General features: G+C 38.2%; 1 protein-coding gene across 5 annotated transcripts in view; it reads left to right on the forward strand.

The window, feature by feature from the left end:
- CCDC102B (coiled-coil domain containing 102B) overlaps positions 1 to 8,361 on the forward strand; it is a 148,234-nt gene extending 139,873 nt beyond the window's left edge. For all 5 annotated transcript variants that reach the window (XM_070421544.1, XM_070421545.1, XM_070421543.1 and 2 more), the window contains one exon: positions 7,169 to 8,361. In XM_070421544.1, the coding sequence (XP_070277645.1) occupies positions 7,169 to 7,172 (4 nt within the window). In that variant the 3' untranslated portion in view covers positions 7,173 to 8,361. The remainder of the gene's footprint in view (positions 1 to 7,168) is intronic.
- The last annotated feature ends 2,278 nt before the right edge of the window (positions 8,362 to 10,639 follow it).

A 10,639-nucleotide genomic window follows, 5' to 3' on the forward strand; every position in this document is an offset into this window, starting at 1 on the left:
GTCATGTACTCAGCTATGACTGGTTTTCTTTCCGATACAACTTGCATTCCTGATCTTGCCTTTTCATTGCCCTGTTTCTCATGCAGGAAGACCAGTGCTGCCTGTCTGGCTCTATTTCTCTCTGCAGCATTTTGAACAATTCCTCCAGTGAGAAATCCAGGGTTAGTGTGGGTCTCAGTTCATGTGCTTTTTCTTCTCTTAAAATTCATAGCATAGTCCAGTGCTTTCAACTGTGTTTTTATACATCCCACTCCATTTTGATAATTGTTTGAAGCAGTTGGATAAGTCCTCTACCTAGCTATCTTGTCTATTTGAGAAACTATTACATTTTTGACATTCTATTTCAGCCACTCCCTAACGAATCAGAAAATTCAATATCCTCTTAACTTTATACCTTCTTTCCTGCTCCTATTCTGGTCTAGATTACCATTATCTCTCCCCTGGGATTCTTACTTCCAACTCCTATCTCCAGTTACTTCCAGGGCATGGCCTATGTGAAAGAGGTGTTGTGGAAACACAATTTATATTATGTCACTCTCCAGGCGAAAACTTTTTAATAGCTTCTCATTAACTTTAGAATAAATATTTGAACTGCTTACAATGACCTATAAAACTTGGGATGATGTAAGCCTACTAAATGGGTTTCTATGCTCTTCTCTGTTCCATCTTTATGCTGCAGCAGCATTGATATTTGCTTTTAATTTCCTGAAACTGCAAAGCTCTACCCATAGCGCTACTTTGGCACCATGCATCTTTATGGCCATGACATCATGTTCATCCTTCTCCCCTGACTTCTCTTATTTTAGGTGACAGCTTACATGTTACTTCCTTAGTGGGCATTCTCAGATCCCATAGAACTTCACCCTAAATCTCACAGTACCTGATCTTTTTATTCATGTCACATACCGAAACATGACCTCCTGCATGCATACAGGCACATGCTTTTGTCTAACATCCAAATTTTCTACCACATGTAAGCCTCTTGAGGACAGGGATCATGTGTTTGTATGTTTGTTTTATTTATCTTTCTATGCCCAGCACTTCTACATGGTTGTGGTAATGTAATAGGGCCTAAACAAATATTTATTGAATTTATGAATAAAGGAATTTTTAAAAATCAGCATTTGAAGGCTTCATAGAGAATCAAAATTTTCAGAATCTTAGAGACCTAGAACTGGAAGAAGCCTTAAAGATTAACAATCTCCTCATCACGTCCTTGTAAAATCCCTCTGATAGCCTTACCTGCACTTAAATCATTCCTGTGTTAGGGAGTTCACTATACCATATGGAATTCTATTATTTTCAGACACTTCCTATTATGGAAAAATCTCTTTCTTACATTGAATTTCTTTACTTATAATCTTATAGCAACAGTTCTCTCATTAGTCCAAAATAATTCTGAAACAATTACACATACATCTTCTTTCCTTTTGTGATATCTTCTGAAATGAAAACACTCAAAGTCACAATTGAAAATGAAAACTATTCTTCATTTCATTGAATGTTAAAGAATGGCATTTCATTTTGAAATGCTGTATCATCACTGGAATTCTTTAAGCTATACAGGGTGGGGCAAAAGTAGGTTTATAGCTGTGAGTACACAAAACACAGAGTTTATTCTTGTATTATTTACTAATTATTATATTATTTTCCATACAGACAACTGTAAACCTACTTTTGTCCCACCCTGTATATTGGATTGATTTCATTATTCCTGTGCACAGGTAATGACCCATATTTGAATATATTGCAAATAAGAAATTTTGATTTCAGCCAAGTGAAAATAATATACATTAAAAAAACAAATTTATATGAAGTCTCCTATTTTAGCTAATCTTAGCAAAAATTAAATCTTTGGGTGTATATATATAGTATACTAGGGGCCCGGTGCACAAAAATTTGTGCACTGGGGAGGGGGTTTCCTCAGCCCAGCTTGCCCCCTATCACATACTGGGAGCCCTAGGGGATGTCCTACTACCTGCTCCCTGCTCCCCTTGGGGAGCGGGCCTAAGCCACAGTCTGGCCTCCCTTTGTGGAAGGCGACCGGGCTGATCAGGGGAAGGCAACAGCCCCATCACCCCGCTGCTGCAGCCACTGCCAGTCACCGCAGCCACCAAGGTGTTTTCATCAACACGGACTCCAGTCCCTTTACCATAAAAAAATGACAACTTTCTTTAGGCATTTTCAAGAAGTGTCTTTCATAGGATATGACATTTCTTTCTTTCTTTATCCTCACCTGGGGATATGTTTCCATTGATTTTTAGAGAATGTGGAAAAGAAAGGGAAAGACAGAGAGAAAAACATCAAAGTGAGAGGAACACTTTGATTGGTTGCCTCCTGCATGAGCCCTGACCTGGGCCGGAGCCAGGGAGGAACGTGCAACCTAGGTACATGCCCTTGGTCAGAATTGAACCCAGAATCTGCATTGGGCAGGCCGAGGCATTATCCACTGAGCCAAACTGGCTAGGACAGGATATGACATTTCTTAACCCTCCAGCAGCAGACCTTCATTTTTTTCTCCAGGAGTGTGGTAAAAAAAACCCTAGATCACTTTTTGGACTCTTATTACCCAAGTTACTAAGAATATTACCAGTGGCATACAGAGAGCTTAACTAATCAGAGGTCAGAAAAGGTGTTTCCTCTGTAGTTCACACCAATTGCTGGTTTGGCCCCTGCCCAGGCCTAACGCCTCTGGCGAGTCATTAGCCCTGGGCCAGGGCACCCTCAGCTCCAAGCCACCGTGGCCATCAAGGATCGCTGGCTGGCTGCGCCCGGGTTCGGGCCGCCACCACCATCAAGGATCACTGGCTGGCTCCTCCCCGGCCCAGGCCTAAAGCCTCTGGCCCAGGCATTAGGCCTGGGCCGGGGCACCCCCAGGTCCCCGCCACAGCAGCCATCAACGATCCCTGGCTGGCTCCTCCCTGACACAGGCCTAAAGCCTCAGGCCGAGGTTTTAGGCCTGGGCATCTCGCCGCCTCCGAAGATCGCTGCTGGCTGGCTCCTCCCCGGCCCAAGCCTAAAGCCTCTGCTTGAGGCTTTAGGCCTGGGCCGGGGCACCTCCAGCTCCCGCCGCAGCTGATCGCTGGCTGGCTCCTCACCGCCCCAAGCCTAAAGCCGGCCGCCATCTTGGCTGACAGTTAATTTGCATAAGGATACGCTGATTAGCCAATGGGAAGGGTAGCGGTCGTACGCCAATTACCATGTTTCTCTTTTATTAGTGTAGATATGCATTCGAGTAAATGAAGTAACTGTTTTGAATGAGAAGACTCATATGTAACATGGAAAATCCAGTTACCCAGGTTAGCTGTATGTGTGTGTGGTTTAGAGTCATATCTATATTTTATATCACAGAATTATAATGTAATCAAAAGAGAAAATATGTTTGAAAGCATTTAAGAAATGTGTAAATGAAATGTTCTCCTACTCCCCACTGTAATCATGAACACTTTTAAAGAGCTAGTATACAGTTTTTCAAATAAAATGCATCACCACTCACAGACAGTTGCTTTCTTTTATATGCATGAAACAATTTGCAAAGTTGCATTATTCTGTTGTGGTTCTTTGGTCTCTATTTCTGAATCATTATCACCACTCTTCTTAGGGATGTAGATGTTTGCTTACACAGTGACCCACTTTCTCTTAGCTATTCTTTGGGACTATATTAGACACCTCTAAAATTGCATTAGATTTTATGGGTCACCCATACCATTAAATGAATTATTGTTTCAGCACAATAAATTACATTTTCCAAATTTCTGCCTATATAGAGCATCATTAATCTAGTAAAATTGAATGTATGGTGCTGTAATTACATATCTGATCCTTTCAATAGTCTGGCTGAATAAAAAATATAAACCAAATGTGATATAATAGTGTTTTAGACATTACACTGACATCTAATAAGAAAAAAAAGTTACCAAATGATAACAAATAACAAGTGTTGGCAAGGATTTGGAGAAAATGGGAAGCCTTGTGCACTATCTGTGGGATTGCTAATTAGTACAGTCATTGTGGCCAACAGTATGGAGATTCCTCAAAAAATTAAAAATGGAACCACTAAATGACCCAACAATTCCACTTCTGGGTATCTATCTGAAGAAAATGAAAATATTGATAATTTAAGAGACATGCCTAATAAAATAGAAACTCTGAGTTGAAAGGTGAGGAAGCTAAAAATTTGTGTCATCAATCTATTATAATAAAAGCATAATATGCAAATCGACTGAACGGCCATCTGGACGTCCTTCCAGATGACCTTCTGGACAAAGCCGGGGCTGCAGCCGTGGGATTGAGGCAGCTGCCCCAGCTGCGAGGAAGGGATCGGGGCAGCTGCTGCAGCTGCAAAAACCTACTCTTGCATGAATTTCATGCATCAGGCCTCTAGTAGTCTCATAAAAAGATACCTTTATTTCCACTGCTATTAAGGCATTAACCTACTTCTATCATATGGCATTCATGAAATAAACAAATTTGTAATTGGCACCTATTCTGTTGCAGATGCTATATTCTGCTGGAAACAGATTAGACAGACGAACGTGGTCATGATGCTTGGGTGTGATTCAGTGTGTGTGGGGGTGGGCAGAGGAGTAAAAATAGATGAAAATGTTATTAAAATTGCATTTTGAATGCTCAACAAAGAAAAAAACCCACAGGAAATGTCAGGATGCTGCATAAACAATAGTGGGCTATTTGGGGCTACTTTATGGTTTACATTTTTGATAATAATGCATAGAATATCATGGCTAAAAACTATAGTTTAACCAAGACATCTAAAGAGCTCCAAAAAGATTCAAAAAATCCCTTCCCAGGATCTTGGTTTGGAAATGGGGAAGTTTTCATATGCAAATAATTTGATAAATGCAGACCACTCACTCAGATCACCCTTGTCTCACTGCCAATCTTGTTTTCCTCCATGAATCCCTTAGCTTAATGGAAGGCCACACCCCAACTACATCCATAGTTTTCAACCTCTTTTAAATTTAATATAGTGTATTTCTTCCCCTCTGTTTCCTTACTTTGTGCTTCTGTTATTGCCAAAACATTTCACTGCTTTTCATTGTTAAATCTTGTCCATGCCATGCACAGTTTATGTACTACTCCAAGTGATCATGGAAGGGAGATTGCTGAGGACACATAGAGCTGGAGGCTCACCTGATTCTTGTTGACTCACTGCTTTCTGATTTCTTCCAGGCATCGCCTCAAAGCCACCTGGACTGGTGGTGATATACTTCTATAATTCTGACTTAATTTTGCTTATGGGAAATTATGCAAGTGCAGGAGCTCTATGCCCTTTTACTGAAATAATTATTTTTCAAATCCCCTGAAAGCAGTTACATAATTCAAGAGAAGCAAAACATTCATTGCAGGACTAGTAAAACGTTCATCACAACATTTTTTTTTGAAAAGTGATGTTTTTTACTTAACATGCTTCTTCTTCTGTAAAGAGAAATATAGTGTTTATATTCAGAATAATGAAGCAAGAAAATATTCCTGACACTTATAGCCTATGCTGGACAAGATAAAGATGTTTTATTTCTGTCCTTAACTACATTATTGTAGTTAGACATTCTGACAGCTTTTTATTATGGGTGGGAATCTGTTCAGGTCTTTTCATTTCTTCAGAAGACAAGCTTCCTATCTGTAAGGAAATTACTTTGTCATAACTGAGCCTACAGAAGCTGTTTTCAGGGAGGGAGAGGGAGAAAGAGAGGGAGGGAGGCAAGGAGGGAGGGAGGGAGGGAGGGAGGGAGGGAGAGAGAGAGAGAGAGAGAGAACACTAGAGAAATCTTCCAGTTCGAACCAGAGGAAACAAGCTTGTGGATGTCCTATCAGAACATAGGATCTCGTTGTTAATGTTTATAAACTCAGCCTTCCAGAATCACTTGTGTTACTACTGAGCCCTTTTCCAGTTTTATATAACCTTAACATCAGAAAAACTGAAAACATTTTACCATTTCTTGTATCAAAACATGCTGTTTACTTGGAGTGTTAAAAAATCTAGTGGCAATATGAATAGATTTGTCTTTAAAGATCAGTAAAGAAAAAAGTGAAAATGATAAAACAGTATCATTAAAAATGCATCATTTTTCCTTTTCCTTGACTTTACTTGTTTTTATTCTGCAGTGGGAAGGGTAGCAGCTAGCAGGAATTATATCCCATTTCATTTTCCTTCGGCTTTCATTCTTGAAAATACAGTCAGTCCCACTTCTATTACCACAGACTGGGTAGCTTATAAACAACAACAAAAACCATTTATTTGTCACAGTTCTGGGGGCTGGATGTCTGAGGTCAGGGTGCCAGCATGACCAGGTGAGGCCCTCTTTCAAAGGCAGACTTCTCTATGCGTCCTTTCATGGTGGAAGGGACTAGGGAACACTGTGGGGTCTCTTATGAGGGCACTAATCTTAATCATGGGGGCTCCACCCGTGGGACCTAATCACCTCCCAGAGGTCACACCTTCTAACACTATCACATTGGGCCCCGGATTCTCATGTGAGTTTTTAGGAACACACGGAGGTCACAGCAGGGTCCTCCCTAAATCTCGGCCTTCCTTGTTCTGATCTCTCACCTTGCAGCACAAGTTTTAAACAGAGAGATAGCTGAAAGTCTGCACAATGTCATCTAAGTTAAATATAACCATCGTTGAGGTGCCCACACAGAGATGTCCAAAGTGGGAGCCAAGCCCTGCCGGTTCTGACACCAATGACCATGCACATAGCATTCTTCCAGCAATGCGGCCGAGCCCACTGCAGCCGGCCAGGGCCCCCGCCCAAGGCCTCCTAGCTGTACTCCTTGTATTCAAGATAGAAAAATCAGTTCCACTAGCCTGTTTGTAGGTACTGGTAAGATCATATTTTGTTCTGACAGGTGATTTTAGTGAGAGAAAAAATCCAAAGTGAGATTTATCTACAAACTATATAATTATGAATTAATATATTCAGCAATATCCCTTAGGTTATCTGTGTAAGATTACCAGTCAGGAAATATTGTCTAGATGGGGATAATAGTTGTTCCCATGAGCACATATATGCTAAAGCTACAGCAAAATTCAGTTTTACCTTGACTCAAAAAGGCCATAAAGGGAAGAAATGATACCTCCGCCTACGTTACTACTAATATCTTGGCTATGTAAGGGCACTGATGATCATTTTTCTTTCTCTTATTTTAGATGATGACTGAGGCAATGAGACTGTCATCCTGTGAAGTTTAGAAGTGGAATAGAAAGGCTTACATACTGTTCATTTTGTGATTGCCACCCTGGCTGTTGTCTGCCCTATGGAACCGCAACCTTCCCAGCCTTACCATTTGTAGATCCTGACTGTCAAATAACGTCATTCTTCTATGCAAAGATTTTCCTCTTTCCAGATAGCCTAAGCACTTTGGTGAAGTTATGGTTAATTACATATTGAGTTTTTCCTATCTGTATGTCTCATGATTTATATTCGTGTCTCAAAAATCAACTTTATTGTTATTATTGGATCTCATTTTCTATCCTATTTTTTGTAAAGTACCATGATTCTATCACATTCAATTATTTTAATCATCTTTTTCTGCTCAGTGTCCTATTTCATATGGCATGTCACATTTATAAACTATGTAAATGATTTTAAGCATATTCTTATATTGCTTTAAAAACAGAATGTGTTTGTCACTGTGTTTGTGTGTGTATAGACATATATAATTATACAATGGAGAATCAGTTTCCAGGTCACTGTGTTCCCACTGGATCATGTGATGCTGAGTTGAGCTGGCCCAGAGATGTTTCTGGAAATTGTCTTCATCTATGTACGTCAAATATAAACATAAAGCTCACTGTAGGCTTTTAATATTCTACTAGAAAGACACACAAAATTTTGTTTATATGGCAAGGCTTAGGAACACAACTTCTTATTAAGAGTTTGCCTGGAGACCAGGTTAGCCCTCTGTGTACTTTTCACACTGGCCATAGGTATGATAAACCTGTATAGTCAGGTGACCTGATCACATAACAATACCACTTCCCAATAAATTAAAAAAAAAATCCACCCTTATTTCTTTCTGTGTGCCGTGTACCATACTTGGTGGGAGTCATGGATGAAGCTGCCATTGATATCATGAAGATAGACAAAGGTCCACACCTATTTTGAAACTTACCCAGTTACAGATGGGTAGACCATTGTGGTCTGACTCAAGCCCATGTCTTCTGTATCCTATAGCTCATTTCCATCTACTCAGTTACACTACAGCTCTGGGCCCGCACACAAAGATGTTGCCATATTTGAAGGAGAATAGGGGAAGTCTGATACTCAATTTTATTTTCACGAGAGGTATCCCTATGACATTATAAACACTTAATTAAATAAATCTACTTTTGTATTAGAACATTTTATAATTATTGTGAACATCTTGTCATAGAACTTATTCTCAATTAGAAGTAGACTTGGGTTCTTACCTAGGACTTGGTTTATGTTTCACTATTAAACCTACAAAATTTACATTTAATATTTAAATCTACAAAATTCACATAGTCTGTCAACACTGAAATTTTATAATGATTTTTCTAGCTTCTGATTTTCACTATTACAATATAAACAACATAGACTTCATTTTTACAACTAGTAATTTTAACAAATGTATTTTATCATCCCATATACCCTGTTTATCTTTGGTGGTTTGTATTTTAAAAATTTTATATTCCTTACCATTTTATAGGACATCTGTTTAAAAGCTTAGGGTTTTAACAAAGGAAGTTATATTAAATAAATGGGGTTTTAACAGGACTTAGCAAAAAATTCAAAATTATATTCCATTTACATTTAGCTAATATAAATCCTCTTTCCTATGGTAATCAGTGACTTTCTATTTTCAATACCAACATAAAACCCCTGTTAATGTTATCAATACCCTCACACCCTCACACGCATTGAATAAAAACTAACTATAATTTTTTAAAAAAATTAAAAATAAAGGTTATTCTAGTAGTCTCATAACTGTACCACATTTTCTCTAGTAAACAGGAGATAAAGGCGGTATAGATTTGAGAGCCCAACATACATAGTTTATTTCTTACAAGATGTGTGATTTTGAACAGTTAACCTTAACTTCTGCTTCTATAACATGGATATCATATCCACTACATCAAATTATTTTGATAGTAAAATACGTTGAAAATATACAAAATTTGGTATAATTGCTAGGACACTGAAGAAATCCAATATATGTAGTTTACTACTCCGTATTAATTATTTTGAGGACAAATACTGCTCATATCTCAGCCAAAAGCTGGGAAAAATATTTGGAACATTTTATGGAGTTATGATAGTTTTTAAGGTTTTGGCTTTTAGAATATACCTATATAACTATACTTTAAAGCATTCATGGTCTCTTACTGAGTTTAAGTCTATATTTATAAAACAGTGTTTCTATTTTTTAAAAAACAACTAACTATAATGATCTGGCCAAAATATTGACTTATATATGCAGGTTTAAATTTTTTTAAATTCACAGCCCATGATATTTTCCATTGCTTTTAGATAGAGTGGAAGGGAGCTGGGGGAGAGAGAGGGGAAAAGAGAAACATCCATGTGAGAAAGACACATAGATTGGTTGCCTCCCACACTCACCCCCATCAGGCCAGGGAATGATACTGCAACCCAGGTACATGCCCTTGACAGGAATCAAACCCTTAACCCTTTGGTGCTAGGGCTGATGCTCTAATCACTGAACAAACTGGCACAGGTTTAATTTTTAATTCTTCAAATGGAGGAACTTTCGCAGAGAGGTAAGTAAAATAAAATAAAAGTATTATATGCCATATATTACCAAAATACATGTAAGGCTTCTATATCTATGAAAGAATCAATATTGGTGATATAAAACAGTAAGAAATTAAAATCTAATTTGCATGAGGTTTGTCTCCAGTCACTGTGTGACCCATTATAGCTTCCCACAGCAGAATACCTAAAAGTATGTAGAAAACAAAATCATTTGTTTGCCAGGTGCATTCTTGCTGAATCAGCCAACTTGGTATTATGCCAATTTTTACTATTTCTCAAGAAGAGAATATATCCCTGAATAAAATGTTAGTAATGTTTAAAGGGATAGTCTTAATCAAAATTTTAAAGCTGAGATATTTTGCCACAAAAAATAAATGAATATAAATAAGAAGAGAGAAACGTGAACTTTAATAAACAAACACTTTTGACATTATAGGATAATTTTTAACCCAAAGAGATTATTATGTTATGGAATTATTCTATGCTGACAACAGAAAATAAATAAAATGTGTGTGTGTGTGTGGGTGTGTGTGTGTGTGTGTGTGTGTGTGTTTCAGAGGAAGTTGTCAGGAAAAATCACAAATGAAAATGATGTCTTGTTAGTAGTTTGGGGATTTGGAGATGGGGAGACAGTTACTAGGTAAGCAAGGTTAGTACAAGGCATTTGAGAGAGAGGAAGTACATTGATTTGTTGGGAAGAGTGTACAGATTCGTAGGAGGATCTCACACTGAGAAATCACAGTAGGGACATTCTTTAACTATTTGATCCTACGGTCCTTCATCTACAGAATTAGGTTAATGACAGTTTTAAAAGGGCGAAAGATTTATGCGATCTGAAGAGAAACCAGAGTATAATAACAGTTTTAATGTTACCACCAAGTAAA

The sequence above is a fragment of the Myotis yumanensis genome, unplaced genomic scaffold (assembly GCF_028538775.1).
Source record: "Myotis yumanensis isolate MYYU_CA2020_CCGP unplaced genomic scaffold, mMyoYum1.0.hap1 SCAF_7, whole genome shotgun sequence".
Taxonomy (NCBI): Eukaryota; Metazoa; Chordata; class Mammalia; order Chiroptera; family Vespertilionidae; genus Myotis; species Myotis yumanensis.